Source organism: Antrostomus carolinensis, unplaced genomic scaffold, assembly GCF_000700745.2.
Source record: "Antrostomus carolinensis isolate BGI_N321 unplaced genomic scaffold, ASM70074v2 scaffold53985, whole genome shotgun sequence".
In the NCBI taxonomy this organism is placed as follows: domain Eukaryota; kingdom Metazoa; phylum Chordata; class Aves; order Caprimulgiformes; family Caprimulgidae; genus Antrostomus; species Antrostomus carolinensis.
Genome location: NW_010316772.1, coordinates 12,181 through 28,700, shown reverse-complemented (window position 1 = coordinate 28,700; position 16,520 = coordinate 12,181). Strand labels below are relative to the sequence as shown.

Here is a 16,520-nt window from a genome sequence, read left to right as displayed (position 1 = left end):
AAATCTGCATCTAAAAGGTGTTTGCCATTCTCAGGAATTGCCATTTCTGTCATTCAGCATCTTTGGGAACAACATCTTTGAGGTTGAAGGCACCTTGGGATTGCTTCCCACAAAGATGACTTGTGATGGTTGCTTTGCAACTCATGGGTCTGGTTCCAGTCCTGGGCTGTGAATGTGCTGACATTTTCCACGTTCCAAACCAAAAGTGATGGTGGAAGTAAGCCTAGGTGGTTCTCTACAGAGGAGATTTTTGTTAATTATTTTGAGATCCTTGAAACTTAAGTGATCTGTAAGTAATACAGTGTATCTTCACTGAATATGTTACGAACCAACCATTAACAACAGTAACAAAAAATACCGTTCAGGTAACATTGCCACTACAGTACTGATGCTACTGGGGGGGGACCATGGAAAAAACACATTCAGCTAACCTGGGATAAATTCTGTAGTCCAGGTGCAATGAATATAAAAAGAAATTAGCAAACTTATCTTATTCAAAAATAGAAGGAAAAAAATGCAATTTTTAAAAATTTGGTTTAAAATTACACATACGTTGTTGTGTTTAAAAATAAAGTTTTAAAAATGTTAATTGTTCCAGACCCTAACAAAGGGAAAGAAATTATTAATTGCAATATGTAGAGCTCAGTCAGGATCCCCTTTGTGTTTTGTAATAAAACCAAATTGCCTGAGCAGTGCGCACTTCATTTAGCTCTTCTGCAATTAAAAAATAATTGTAAATCTCTTTTATTGCATCAAGGCAGAGAGACTCTAAATGCTTTGAATGCAGAGCATTTATGTGGAAAGGTAAAGAATCTGTCAAGAGTACAAAGATCATCCTGGAAAATAAAGTATGTTGTTGTTTTTTTACTTGCTTTACTCAATCTACACACCAACTCTCTACTGGAAAACATATCGTATAGGAAAAATTATAAAGCAGTGTTTTTAATTTCACTTTTCTGAAATGGAATGCATCTGAAACTAGGCTGTTTTGGTTTTCAGCTTATTATGACACTTAGCCCCATCCCTAATAAAGAACCTATTCCTGAAAGCAGCAGAGCTAATTACATTTTATTGTTTAAGGGTGCAACTGGGATTAAGGGTGCTCTCAAAAGATGATGAATCCACGTGAGTTTGCCCTCTGAACCTATGTAAATGGGTCTATATTCATGTTGAAATTATGTAAATGTTATTAAAATTTGCTGTATATGTAGTCCAGCAAAAAATTGTAGCTTAATTTTGCCAAACTCCAGTCCCTGGAGAAAGGATTACTAAAATGAGACTTTCACTGGTGTTTCTAATATCCAGAGAGTTGCAAACATATTCGTGGTGTAGTTTTCATGTTATTTTTAGTTCAAGGTGAAGCCTGGTTGGTTATTCAGTGTATATTTATATTTTCTGTAGTGTCCTATGGCTTCCTCTTCAAGAACACTTTTCCCCTTCCACCACCTCTATCCCAAAATACTTTTACTTAGAAATTCACTTACGTTTCAATGTTGGAGAAACCATTCTAAAAAAGCCACGTTGGTATACTTTAGGAACTTTGCCCTTCAGTGTTAGCAGGTATTTCCTCACGTGTTTGTACACTGTATTGTTTGTGAATTTTGTTTGGAGTTGAGTATCTTTGATGAACAAAGAAGAGGAAGTGTCTTTTGAGTAGTGTTTTATAAAAGGCTGATAAACATGCAGACATCATCTCAGCACTACTTTTGTCCTATGTAATACAACCGAGATGTTAAAACATATGGTACTTTCCTTAACTGTTTTGGATTGCTTTGAGCAGAAAGAATCTAATATGCTACACTATGAAGAACGTGGCTGTAATAGTTTTTGAAGATTTAGTTTTTTCTTAAACTTGCCTTTGCTTATTTAAAAAAAAAAAAAATTAAGATAATAAAATTGCTAAGTTATGAAAATGGAAGCGTTTTTTTTTTTTGAAACAACAGAAAAGCATAGTCATATTTAGGAATATTTGATTAATTAACTTTAATCAATTAAATAGTTCCTAGACTAATATCCATTTAAATTCATTAGAATAGTGAAATACATTCAACACCCTTTTTAGGGTATTTTTTTTATTTTTACAGTATCTTTTGGACTTCTATGTGTCACTATCACACATTTGTAATTTTCCTGAGATTTCCCAATTTAGAAGATTTGCAAATAGAATTTATGGTGGTCAAGCTTGACCTTTCTCTTCTGCAACATAATCTGAAAGTACTTTTTAATCAAAGTAATGTCTGTTTTTTCAAGGAAAGTTGCCGATTATTTCCTGTTTCTGATGTCAGTTACGTATTTAAGGAAGAAATTCAAAACTGGTTAAAAACATAGAGAAATCCAGTTAGTTCTTTCTATAATTTTAGAACTGGTTATGATAACTGAGGCATTTCTTCGAAGAAGCCCAAAGAAGATGGAAAAAGCTCGGTTTAGTTAAAGACGTGCCTCCTGCAGTCCTTTTTTTTTCCGTTGTGCAGACCTGCCACTGGCAGTGAGGTGTGAGCACCAGTGTTGTAGTTCACTCTGAACTGCGTGACTGACATCTTAAAAGTAAGCCTGTGAGAGGTTCCCTACAGCTCAGCTGCTCTGAAATGGTCAGTGATTGTCAATGTCTGTAAAGTTACACCACTTAACTAGATAAAGCTATCTAGTTAAACCATGTATACTTAAACTGCATTAACCCTTGCTTGCACTGATTTTGCTGGTGTCAAGCTCTAGTCAGAAGCTTCCTTCCTAGGCATCTAAGGTTTGTGTCAGATGATTTAGTAGTATAGCTGGAAAAAAATAAGAAAAAATCCACATCTGGAGAAAATTTCATCCTAGAGGGTCTGTTAATTCTGTAAGGTTCTCATGGTGTAGGAAGTGTCATCTTCATTTTGTCCAACGAGTCTGTGGCAGTGCACACGAGTCTTTTGCAGTAAGGTGGTTTGTAGGTCTCACAAGCCCCTGAATGAGCTCACGCTGGCAAGGTCACTGGCTGGATACGCACAAAGGACTTTTCCTTCGTACAGTTGAGACTCAGATATAACGAAGGTATATTGAGAATAGGGCTCAGCTAGTGCCAGAAGACAGGCAGACATGAATGTGTGTGTCTGTGGGCATGAAGGGTCCTTGAAAATGGCTGGTCTTTTGCAATACAGCAGATTTTCTTTTCCTGATGAAGCAACACAAGAGAAATAGGATCCTTAAATGTTTGGCAGTGGTATGCTGAAATACTGAATTAAATATCATTCTCACAGCTGCAGTAGATTTGATTGTGGCTGCCAGAAGCTGTGGAGCAGACCCGTTCTTATGGGTAACACCACTATCAATGTATTCATTTGTAGCAGTCTTACATATCTGCAGTAGAATTTCTGTATTGGTTTTGCCTGGGGGGTTGGTCTGATATATTTTACTTGTCTAAAATTCATGTCAGCTGTCAGTGAAAGTTTTTCAGTACCTCTTAACTGCAAGTTTTTTCACCGGTGTTTGGTTGGGACTCTTTACTCCTCTTAGAAAGATTTTTGAACCTGGTCAAAAAATGTTCTGTTGTAGGAAAATTTGAGAGCATAATAAATCCTGGGGTATGTAGGATATCCTTCATCTAACCTCTTGTGTTCAAGAATAATCTTCTTTTGTATGTGCTTGTCCAGTGCTTGCGTGAATAAGCCTATAAAAAAATTGGAGTTTTCCTGTGCTACATCAACCCAGAGATTTGACATACATAAATTACCACCTATAAGAATACCTGTTCACGATTTCCCTGTAGAAAGAAATGAAGCAAGACAGTGCCTTTAATTACAGTTGCAATTTCTTTTTCACTCTATTAAATCCTGTAGCTGTGGTCTGCTCTTAATTATGTCCTTTCTTCCATCCTCACTTTAATTTTAGACCTATCAAACTGTTGGCTAATGGAGTCAATTTTTGAGTTCGTTACCTCTAGCTTGTTTACTATCATACACAGTATTTTTTTTTCTAATCCCAATGAGTTTGTTGGGTTTTTTTATTGAGCTGGACTGAGAAACGCTGACTAGTGGTAGCAACATTCCTTAGACGCTCTATTTAACTTATGCATTTGTTTGTATATTTTTCTTGATCTGAGATTGGACTTTTGAGTCAATTTGCTAGTGAAATTTTGCATTCTCAAATTCTCCAATAATAATTCTGGTAAATAGCAAGGCAAAGTTAGCTTTAAACACAAGGAATCCTTATAAAATTGAAAAAAACTTTTTGTTCTTTCCTGGGACTTTGTCTGTGTTGTCTAATGCTGCATTTTTTGACTGTCACAGCATTTCAGGAAGCTGTGAGCATGGATTTCTCTTGTGGCAATGCGCAGCCGTGCACTCATGAGAATGGACACAGATCGTTTCTGTGATGGTTGTGCTCTGAGCGTGGCAGCCAAGGTGAAGGCCCAGGGCAGCGGGATTCTCTGAGGACGGGTTGGAGGAAACAAGTAGCTGAACTGGAGGACTGACAGCAGGAGGAAGCTGACCTGCAGGCCAGCACCCTTTGCAAGTGTGCTTGTTGGAGCCGAAGGGGTTGCTGTGATCAACTGCTGCTGCTCCTCAGCTTTCTACTAGAAGTTCTTTCCCCCTCAGGTCTGCTAGATGAGCCTTTTGTAAGGCTGTTATTTAACTGGCCTGTTCACAGTTAGTACAATAGCCTTTTGTTGTATAATAGCCTTTTGTTAGCCCCTCTCATTTAACTCAAGTCAAGGAGTAAGAAATGTATTGACTTGCCTCACCTGTGCAAGTAAATCAGTCAATCTGAAGGGGGTTGATGACAAGCCATTCCCAGTGGTCTTGGGTGAAATAACCTCTCTAGTAGGCACAGCAGGAACCAGCAGATGTGTTGGAGAAGTAATAGTCTACTGTCTTAGCACTGTTTAGTAGTAACTTCTGACTCTGGCTATATTTGTGTGTGAAAACTACGTTATCAGTATTCTGAATAATTCAGTATTCTGTATCAGTGTTTGTTCAGTTATGGATAAATTGGTTGAAACATCCAGACAATTCACCAGTAGTCTACTGTCTTCTCTACCGCCTCTCTACTGTCTTCTTGAAAGGAAGAAGAAGGTAGGATGGGAGGATAAAGCTTCTCTGAAAAGAAGGAAGTGATAGAAGAAATTAATTTTCTTTCCAAAAAAATAGCAAAAAACCCCAGTAGATGAGTGATGGTCAGTTAACCTTTAACAAGATACTGGTACATTTCTTGAGTATTGGGAAGGTAGTTTATTTTTTTTGCACCTATAGGGCACAAAATCATAACTAAGTACATCCTTGCATAGTTTTATCATCTGTGTTAATCTGGAGCCTGTAAAAATCAATTATGTATCTTTATAAGGGAAGCGTGTCTGTCAGTTTTAATGTCAAGGGAGGGGAAACAATTTTTCTGGATGAATTAAAAACCTATTGAAAATTAAGATTACCTTGAGGGAAGACTGATAAGAATTTAATAGCTAGTTTTGATTTATGCAGTTGTGCTAAGATTAGAGGAACGTTTCATAAACTCTTGATTTCTCCCCCACCCCCTCCCCACCCCCCTAATTATTGTAATTTTGTGACTTTCAGAAATCCTGCCAGAAACCTGTGGACAAGTACATTGAGTATGATCCTGTTATCATCTTGATTAATGCTGTTTTATGTAAAACACAAGCATACAGGCACATTCTTTTCAATACAAAGATAAATGTAAGTTGCTATGCCCCCTACCCTGTTCTTCTCCTGCCCTTCCACAGGTTCAAGCAAGCTGAACCAGTTATATTATGAATAGAACACATGAAATCTCAATACAGCAGTCATCTCACATCTTCAAGAGAAGAGAAAGAACTGTATGGAACTGTTAAGGCAGTTTTCTATACCCTCTAAATTGCCTGTCTTGATAATTAATGTTAAAAGGATGATGTGTTTAAACTACACTGGAAGAGAAAGATTTAATTTCAAATTAATTTCCAAATTAAATTTCTGTTGGAAACAATTCTTTCCGAAAGGAGTTATATATAATATATATAAATGAGTATAACATACCATATTAACTATACTATGCCAATTAAACCTACTGCACTAATTTCTCGTTAGTTTCTTCCTGTGGAATTAACCATGCCCTGAAAGCTATAGCAAAAGATGGTAGCTTTTGCAGGAAGCATTGTTGATTCAGAGTTACATAGTCAGCTTAGTTGCCCTGGCCAGGCTGGAGTGTCGAGCTGTAGCTTTTGTTGACGGAGTTGCATATTTTTCCTTTAAGGATGGATTTCCCAGGAGAGGGAAGCTAATCTAGAGCAAACTATGCAAGCATAAGTGCGTACTGTGTTCATGTTGATACGTCTTGGCCAGTTCAGTATTAAGCAATGTAGATAAATATACTCACCTCATCTTTCAAGCATAAATCTGACTAAAGATTTTTAATTAATTTAGTGCTTCTGGAGACTGGTAATGATGTTTTCTGTGAGGCTTCTGGAAGAACTATTCTACCTGTTGAAATTTCATCTACTCAAATAAATGGAGTTGAATTTTAAACTGGTTTAGCCTGTGCGTGTGTATGCAATTGGTTTAACTAGTTTCTAATGGAAAAAGTAGAATCCACGCACAGATATTGCACTGGTTTATTTAAATCTCTATAAAATGAGAAGTCACACCACATACACACTGGCTTACAGACTGTTTCATGTGGAAACATGCTAAATGTGTACCCTCATGACATCATTTTTGCAGTCACTTCAGAGGATACTTTTTAAGTGTTTAGTTACATTGCTCCTTTTATTTTTGGTTCTTCACCCTTATCCGAACTAAGAAATTATTTTGGTATAACTACACTACCAGTTTCTTCTAATGGAGTTTGTCCCAGGGAAAAACTGAAACAAGGGTATTTAAACTAGTTCACTGAACAAATAGTTGCCCTGAAACTAAAAATTTTTATAGTATAGTTCTGCTAGCTATGGCACAATTTTGTTTTTATATTCCTAACTGAAACACCCTTTCTAATTTAAAAAAAAAAAAAGTATAGACTAGGCTTTGCAAACTACATTTATGTGCTTTCTTATATATGAAACTGTTCATGCAGTTTCCTACCTTCTTTAATTTGTTTATCATGTGAATTTATGTTAAAAGGATGATGTGCTATAGTAGTGGCTCAATGGAAGTAATTTGGTTGTGTTTCTAAACAAAAATAATAAACTTACAGAACGTGCTTGTGTGGAGATGTAGAAATGTATTTTAAATACCAATTTAATACTCATACTTTAATTTATACTGATTTAATACTAATGCTTTTGATATCCTTTCATGTACCAGATTCATGGGAAGCTCTGCATATTTTGCTTGCTCTGTGAAGCTTATCTCAGGTGGTTGCAACTACAGGATTCAAGCCAAAATATAGATCCTGATGACTTAATCAGATATGCCAAGGAATGGGATTTTTATAGAATGTTTGGTATAGCTTCTTTAGGTAAGATTAATGATTAGTTCATATAACTATTTACTTTTTAAGCACTGAATAACTTTGAGTCTTTTATCAAGCCTGTATTGCAAAAATTGATACAGAATGGATGTCATGTCCTACCCAGTATGGTTAAACAATTATATGCATACTTAATCATTTGCCTTCATTTAATGCAAATGCATATTTTGGTCCTGATTACAGTTCAGGCTGGTATGATAAGCATTAGATACCAAAACACTGAAAAGTGGCAATATTCAGAAATCTCCATCTGAATCCATTTACATATTTTTGAAGACCAATGTAGAGCTCAACCTGATTCCATATTTCATGTTGACTCCAAGGTTGTTTATTCATTAAGGTGATGCAACATTAAGGATGATCCTTACAGAAGTAAACAATAATAGGGAAAAGCTGTATGTGTTGGGTTGGGTTTTTTCTTTTTTTTTTGCATGAATACAGAAAGATCTAGAGCAGTGTCATTGCTGGTAAAGAGTAAATACTTCTGTGCTGCAAGACTAAATTTGAAGGCAGGGCAGGGTTTTTCTTTTATTTTGGTTAATATTTTTATTCTCATATAGAGTTGAAATCAAGCCTGCAGACTAAAACTAGTATTTCTCTTAGACATTCAGAGTTTGACTTCAGTCATTTATTGTCTAGTGTTGCTCTAAGTAGGCTTTCATAACAGATCAGTAAAAATGTTGGAACTCATTTTTCAGTAGTAATTCATCTGTTACAGTTGTCTTGAGAGCTGCTTTGACATCTGCATTAGTACCAGTGTTATGCAGGGACACGGTGTCAAAAAAAGTCCAATAGCTCAATGATATTTTCACCTTAGTGTTCTTTCTCATGCTGGATGGAAAGGTGGTGACCCTTTAAAAAATGACAAATATTGATATTGTTTTACAGGCTAACAGACAGTTGAAAAAACCCCTCTCCTTTTGTTAAAAAGGAAAAGCAAAGGAAGTTCACATGCTAAACTTCGTGCTGTACAATGTCAGAAATGATGAGTATGACAGTCCGACGTACAGAATTCTGTGATAGATTTATTTTGAATGAACACAGGAGATGGAGGACGTGTTCATGTTTGCATGCCTTTTAAATAGCAGTGGCTCAGTTGCATTTGAGACATATAATGTCACTGAAATTCATTGAAAAAAGGACTTGATTTTGGTACTTCATTCTCTCTTTACAACTCCTTATTTCCTTTCAGAACAAACTTCATTTTTGCTTGGCATTTTTATTACGTTATGGTGGATGAGACCTAAGATGCTGAAAACAAAGTCTGACTTCATTTTACTTCTCAAAGCATTGCTGTTGTCCAGCTATGGAAAGCTTTTGCTAATTCCAGCTGTTATTTGGGAACATGACTACACACCTTTGTGCCTTGCATTTATAAAAGTGTTTGTCTTGATATCAAACTCTCAGGCAATTAGAGGTATGTTTTTGCTTTTTTATTGCTACATTATTTGTATAGAATGCATGTGAGAGAATGCAGCTGTCATTATTATTGCATTGTATTTTTTAGTTGGTATCAAATATGTGACTGAAATAGCTCTAGCTTAAAACTGTCACTTAGACTTTAATAGAAAGTGAATGAAACAAAACACTATTAAAAAAAGAAAAAGCACCTCTTATCTCGCCATCGTCTCTTTCAATATCCTGTATTACATCTATCAGATTCATCAGTTAGAATTTGAGACAAGTCATTGTGGATCATTGAAACATAAAGTAGAATTCTTTGTGTGTCTGGAAGATGAAAATTTCATGTTAATGTTTTGCATGGCTTTGGAATGCAGACTTTTAACAGATTTGTGTGATTTCTTGTACATACAAATTAATATGAATTCTCACAGGGTTTCTATGATCTTATTAAATGGTGATAAATTAGTTATTTTTTCTTTTGCAGTTACATTGAACTCGAACCGAATGCTCCCTTGGTTGGCCATCATCTTTGGATTAATTTTGGAAAATGGTGTGGTCTGCTTGTTCCAGAAAATGGGATGGGATGTTTGAAACGTCAGCCCAGATCTGAAGAAATACTGACAACATGACGATCATTTTCTAAGAATGATCTCTGCCAGCAAGCTCCAAAGACACTATTTTCATAGTGATAAAGAAAGTAATAGGTAACAAAAACTTGCATTAGTGGCGAGTGTAGACAGTTTTAGGATGAGTTAAAATGGGAGACTTCATAAGTTTGGCTATTTAATGTGGTGAGCCATAAAACCTCTGGTTAGCTTGTATATTTTCCCATTAAAAATATGATTGTGTCACTATCCCAATAGCTTTATAAATCTGGCTGCATAGCTATGGCTATAACAAAAAAGGTACACTAAAAAAATTCAGCACTGCTACCAATCACTGTGTTTTGGCAGAAAGAGGAGGATGAATTGTTCCCTTAAGAGGAAGGAAGAGAGTCAGTGGAAAAATGTAAAAGCCAAAATTGATATTTCCGCAAGAACAGATTTTCAGAGAGAAGTGAACATGTGCAAACAGATTATTAGAGAAAAGGCAAGTATTGCAGAGTAAAACTAGAGTGGGAAAACAAAGTTGCATTTTTCTAGAATGTTTACGTAACAATCTAAAATAATAAAATATCTTGTTCTAGAGTAATCTCCAAGAACTAGTTTTAACTGGCTTGAAATTTTATGCAGTCTCATAAATGCTGCTCCTTTGTTCTTAAAGCTGAAAAGAGAGTGAAAGGACTCTGATCCCCAGCATACGTCGTTAGCTGGGATACTGCTGCTTCTGCATGTAATGTTAAGCGACATCCCCTGCACCCAGCTCTCATCTGGCAGCAGGTTTAGTGGAAGCAAAAAGTGGAAGTATGAGGCTGCTCAGCAACAGAGAAGTACTTGTTAAAAAAACCCAACTGAACAAACAAACAAAACAAGTTTAGGCTTAAATTAGTGAAGAAACATTTATAGAAGTTCTGCACCTTTTCCCCTAGCAGGCAAAGAGAGGGCTAGGTGGCCCACAGAGGAAGTGGCAGAATTGGTTTCTGAAAGACAGTAATTAGGACACAAACTTGCTGCTTCTGTGCAGACCAGTTTCCATTACATTCCATCCAATGTTTATAATTCTCCTGCTTCAGTTCTGGAAGGCTGTAGTATCTACAGGTACTACTACCATTCTTCATTTTCCTTAGATGCAATTTCTTATCTGTGTTTTGCAAAATGCATCAAATAACATCTTCAAGATAATCCCAAACAGGTTTAGAGTAAGTCAAGATTATGACCATAGAACACATCAGACGTGTTTGTCTGATGCAACTGCCTGTGCCACAGTAAGTTATTCAGTCAGAAAAGCAAATGGTTGCTGATTCTGTTTTAATAGGTCAGAGGCTGACACCACTCATGTGCCATTTGTGTTAATTTGACATCTTTCTGAGCATGTAGAGAAAGCAAAAAACCCCAAATTGCAGCATCTTTAGGTACGTGAGACAGTTTAACACTGCAGCTGGCCCAGCAAGTACGTAGTTTTGAAAGTGCATGAGTGATCCACCTTGCTACTGGTGAATCAGTGCCCAGACAATTGAGTGTAGGTGTGCAGTTGCTCACTGGCTGAGCAACAGCTTTGGCAACACAGTACCTAGAACATGCTTGCTTTTTATATGATTAGATTTGGGGAGTTACTCCACCCCCAAAAGCTTTTTTAAAAACAGTATGTTGCCAAAGGTGCTTTTTGTAGTGCTCACCTTCTTCCCACAACACCAGCACACAGTATTGCAACAGGCTGCAGGTTAAGAAGTGCAAAGGAAAAGAGCAGTAGATCTTTTAGAAAAGCTTCAGGGTTGCTGGTCTGTCCTGCTTTCGTTTTCTCCCTTCACCTTTTGCTTTGAGTTTAAGAGGGAATGAAGTTGTGCTGCAGCAGAGAGGGTAACAGAAATATACCCACTAGGAAAATGCTGGTGTCTGCTGAGCCAAACTCTGTTTGTTGTTGTTGTCAGTTGTCATCTGGCTTTTACCCAGCTCTCTGTTCATCTTAGTACCTGATAAAGTTTCTTACCATTCTACATGTCCCTCTTCAGGAAATGTACATTCTTTCTACCACCAATGCAGATGTCACACCAGTGCTTTGATTTGTTCCTCTTAGGTTAGATTTTTTTTTTTTTTTAATTAATTATATGTGCCATGGTTATACACCAAAGATTTTTTTTTTTTTTTCCCCAGAAATTTCTTTGTCTGCTCTTGCACTGGTTTCAGTTTAAAGGCTGAGTGGAGCACGTTTAAGTGTGAATAATGCAAGGGGAAGATTTTGTGTTACATGTAATGTAAATATTACCTATTCAGCAGCAAAATTGTAAATATAATGTGTATATATTTTGTTTGGGGACAGTTTTCTTAAATTAAATTTTATTTTGAATTTTTAAAAAATTATTTCAGGACATTTTCTGAGTTTTATTCAGAAGACCTAGAATGGATATGAACACATTCTGAAAGAAGAAATGCTTATCTATTGTGTCACATATGCCAATAACATATCAGCTATGCGCTCTGTAATGCTATCTGGAGCCACCACCATCCTTATGCAACTTTGAGAATGGAGAAGAAAATTAAGAGCTACAGAGCTGTGGAATGAAAGCAGGTGGTGTACAAGTTTTCAGTCTTCAGAGGCATCATTATTGTCTAGTAATGTAGGACATTCTGCCTTGTGTGGTTTTATGACTACTCATTTACCAGAACTAACATGACAAATACACTAATATTTCATAAATCTCAGGGGAACTTGGGGATGCCCTGGGGTGGGGGGGGGGGCCAGGTGTGTGTGCATTTTTGATACCTTTGGAAAAGGGTTCCATATGGTGCTTGAGAGAACCTAGCCTATTTTAAGGTCCTGTCTGTTTAAAACAGTAATCTCTCTCACTTTTATTCCTTTTTGTCTTTTGAGCCCTTCTTCTTTCAGAAACTTCTTGTAATGAAATAGTCATCTGTGCTGGGGGAGGTATGACAAACAGACTGCCCTTTCTATGTATCTTCAGTTGCTTCCTTACCTTGTGGGAAAGGATTTACTTGAGTTAAAAATATAACAGCCTGCAAATGAACCCATGTAAACTCTTTGAGTTTTGCTTGGAATCAGAAGGGTTTATCATGGCCTATGGGAAATCTGTGGGCCTGTGGAGCAAATTCTGTTGGATGAAATGTACAGCAGAACGAGTGATGTTATTCAGAGTGGGTTGAGCAATGGTTTAGTGTTTGTGTGGTGGGAGCTGGGAAATTTGACTGGGTCTATAGGTCAGGTAACAAGTATTTAGAAATTATATAAAATTGGAGAATTTGAGTATAAGCTAGGAAGGATTATAAGAGAATGTAGGTGTCAGGCAGACTTCTACAAAATTAAGAGTTGAGAAGACTATAAAAACAAAGGGGACAGAATCTCAAGAAGAGATAATATTTAAGAAAAGATGTGGTATAGATGAGTATGAGTGTATGATTCAGCAAATAAATGAACATCCTACTCCTAATTTTTCAAAGGATGAACATGAAGGAAAAATATCATGTATTGTAGACATTTTTGTAATAGTCTGAGTTATAAAATGAAATGGCAAAGGATGTCTTCCAAACAGTATAGTCTATGGGTTTCCCTATAAAAGTTACTGATAACCTCATTACTTCAGTGGTTTGCACTCCATCCTTGAAAATACACTTTCATAAGCAGAATTGCCAATTGTACAGAGATAGAATTAGTCACTGTGAATGGGAAGAGCTATGCAACAGCAAAGCTTTTCCCTTCATTCTGCAATAGTGTGTGTTGCATTAGGTTTTGCTGATGGAGGCAAGGGCTACTACCCTTATGACCTTATGCGAGTACAGACAAGCGAGCCCTTTCTTCCACAACAAGTCGTATCTCAGGCATATAAACTGCCATTTGTTAGCCCAGTCTTCACTGAACTGAAAGCAAAATAGGACATCTGCGCTGGAAAACTATTGGCAGCTGATTTCTCTTAAAACAAGAAAGCCATTGTTTTTCAGGAGCTTGCATGCTTTTGCAATCCATCACCTCTTCCCCAGTTGGGTAGTGTTAAGCACCACAGTGCCATCTGGAGTTGAAAAGTAAAGCACTAGTTTCCAAAACTGGAAGGAACATAAAAGCACTATAAGTATGTATTCTTTGAATTTTTTAAAAAGTGTGTGTGTGTGTGTGTGTGTGTAAAATCACAAATTCAAGCTTTTAACATTAGTTTTCGGTATGGAGAAATGTTACAATGAAGTTAGTCATGAAAAATAGGTCACAAAATACTTCTTGTTTTGGTGACTTGGTGTCAAGTTCAATTCAATGTATGCACCATGAAAGCTATAAAATGCAATTTTTTTTAGCATGGTATCTCTTTAAGACAAACAGTCCTGCAAGCTGGGATTGTTCTGAGTAGCCTTGCTGAGCTCAGAGAAAATTCATATGGCAAAAGACAGTGAATGCATTCCTCCACTGCTTAAAGTCAATTAAGAATTTTGTTGCAGAATTCATTTGAAAGCCAGGTTGCTGCAGTTAGAATTTGCAGGAAGGTGTATATAACAAGATTCCCATTTTCTCTCCTGCCTCTTGTAATGCTGTTCTGACCTTCTTAGTCTTTCCAGTAATATTACTCAGGTGGCTAGAAAGAAGATCTGAACAGGAGGAGCTTTGTAAAATCTTTTTCCTAAACATGATCTGCTGTCCTCAATTTGTAAAGCTCTTTTGAGCCCTGTATAGATAAATGGCAGGTCTGCACAGCAGCTAGGAAATACTGCCAATGATGTTTTAATTGCTGTTCATTAGGATAATAGATATTGTTTGGGTTTGTTTGGGGGTTTTTTCCTGCCTAAAAACATGGTTTAAATTCCTCTAAATTCCATAGTCGTGTAAGAGTGTGAACTCATAAAGTTTGTATATGGGCTGGCTGCTGCAGAAATAAATCCAGATGATGCCCCTAATTTCTTATAATGTCTAACAGTAATTCTGAGTACAAAAGAACTGTTGTCTGTAAGCTGCACAGAAGTGCCTGCCACAGCTATCTGAGCAGAGGAGTGGGGACTGGAATTAAGACCTGAATCCTAATCCTGGCTATAAGACCAACTACTGCTGTGACCTTGAGCAAGTCATATATGTGTCTCCATAAAATGATTGTACCTCCACCATCACAGGATTTGGGGGAGGATTAATTTGTTCATGTCTGCTTAAAAAGATGAAAAGCATTAAGTCCTCTCAGCTGCAGGTTGTTGGGAGTCAGTCAACACCAGGAATGTCTGATACTGAAACAGACATGCCAGGAGCCAGATAATGTGAATATTGAAGGTGACATTTAAAGTCTTCGTTAGTTAAGGGAAGCTTTAATTCTGACCCTTGCTGGCATACAGTTCCATAACATATATACCTGAAGACTTTTAGGGGTATATACAGCAAATAATGAATACTTTATCGTTAATTTTAAGTTACTGCAGCTGCTGTGTGCCAGAATCTGAAATGACTTTAAAAACTTTGAGGGGAGGGGTCAGGCACATCTGAAAGGAAAATTAAGCTATCTTATTTGACAGTTAAAGGCTTTGAGGTAGAAAGCACAGGTAGCACATAAAAATTATTTTTAAAAAATATTACAAACCATTGTTGTCTTTTAAGTAAATGAATCCAGTAACATTGCACACATTTAAACAAGAAAACAAAATCTGAACAACACAGAAGTTCTTCTACTCACCTTGCACTATTCTCAGAACTGCCAATTCTCTCTGTAAGCATCTGTGGGTGTGACCTTTATAGTGATTCCCTGCCACATATGCTGTAGCCCATCTGACGCTGTCATACATGCATCACTCCTAAACTTTGATCCCTTCTTTGGTCTCTCACTTCACTTCCAGTATAAAGCTTTGGTTCTAACCTTCAAAGCCACTGATGTATCATGTCTTGGCTACAGCAGCGATAGCATCTCTTTCTCTCAGTAGGACAACAGCATTCTTTTGATCACCAGAAATCAAAAGTCAACAAAAGTGTAATAATAAGTAGAAGGAAAACATTCTCCCTTGAGAGCATCCACTGCATAATAAAGTGCCACATACCAGCACCAGAAAAAATGGCTTGGACTTTGCAGGATAGGGAGCAAAAGTGAATGTGTCACTTTGAGCATACTCCTTATCAATTTTTTCAACAACAGGAGTCTCTGTTTCCCTATGAGGACATTTCTCCTACTTAGCATGGAAATGGCAGGCAGATTGCCCAGCAAGGAAAACACAATCCATCTCTTACTCATTCCATTCTGGGAGAGAGCAAAATGAAAATAAGACAGTGCCAATTAGTGAAGATTTTTTTCAGTAAGGGTGGACAGATTATTCAAAGCCTTTCCTTTGGAAAAGCAAATTAACTTTGCTGTGGATGAGCACAATGGTAGGTTTCTTTACATAACCACATGGCAATAGTTTGTATTTAAACTCACACCTTTTCAAACTTTATTTTACACTCTCATTTTAAGTGGATTTTTCACTGAAAACTTTCCTGCTCAATTGAATTGTGCAATTTATTTAAATAGTGTGTGGATGGGGTGTAGATCAAGAGAGAGGGAAGGTCAATCCGTCAATCCTTTTCTTACAGCCTGTGCATTTTCTGCCTTACTTATCGATTAAATTGTGCAGCTTCTGAGCATATGAAGGTTTTACACTGAAAGAAAAGGCCACCTGGGAGAAAGGCACCTCATTCCCACAATAGTTTGACTATTGTGCAACAGGACAGATTGTATCAGTTTAAAAAAAAAAAAAAAAGTCATGTCCCTGAGAAAGCAGCATCAGAAACATGTACAGATCGTGTCTCCCTTCCCTCATTGTTACTCATCTGCTTTCATTTAAAAAAATGCCAGTGTGGTGATGCTAATCTAATTGAGCTGCAGGAGCGCTTTGATAGAAAGCTGAGAGGTGTTTTTAATCCTCTACAATACATCCTGATCGAGAACATCAAAACAGGAAGCTCTTGTGTGTGGATCTTTCCTCACTATAATGGCAGGGTGGAAGGTGCCATCTGTAATTTCATGCCATTATACCAAAAAGTGCTGGCTCCTCTAAACTCCTCACAGCAGCTGCCTCCTGAAGGCTCAGCTTTGTCCTAAGCTGGCAGCTGCCTCTGCCACTGCTGACGGGAACAGTTTTGTTTTC

At 37.1% G+C, this 16,520-nt stretch overlaps 1 protein-coding gene across 1 annotated transcript; it reads left to right on the top strand.

Moving 5' to 3' along the window:
- The first annotated feature begins 4,301 nt into the window (after window positions 1-4,301).
- ARV1 (ARV1 fatty acid homeostasis modulator) lies at window positions 4,302-9,536 on the top strand. The gene is made up of 5 exons (XM_010168349.1): window positions 4,302-4,376; window positions 5,544-5,663; window positions 7,263-7,416; window positions 8,621-8,845; window positions 9,317-9,536. The coding sequence occupies exons 1-5, from the start codon at window positions 4,302-4,304 to the stop codon at window positions 9,421-9,423; spliced, it is 681 nt and encodes a 226-aa protein (XP_010166651.1). The 3' UTR covers window positions 9,424-9,536.
- Window positions 9,537-16,520: the final 6,984 nt, after the last annotated feature.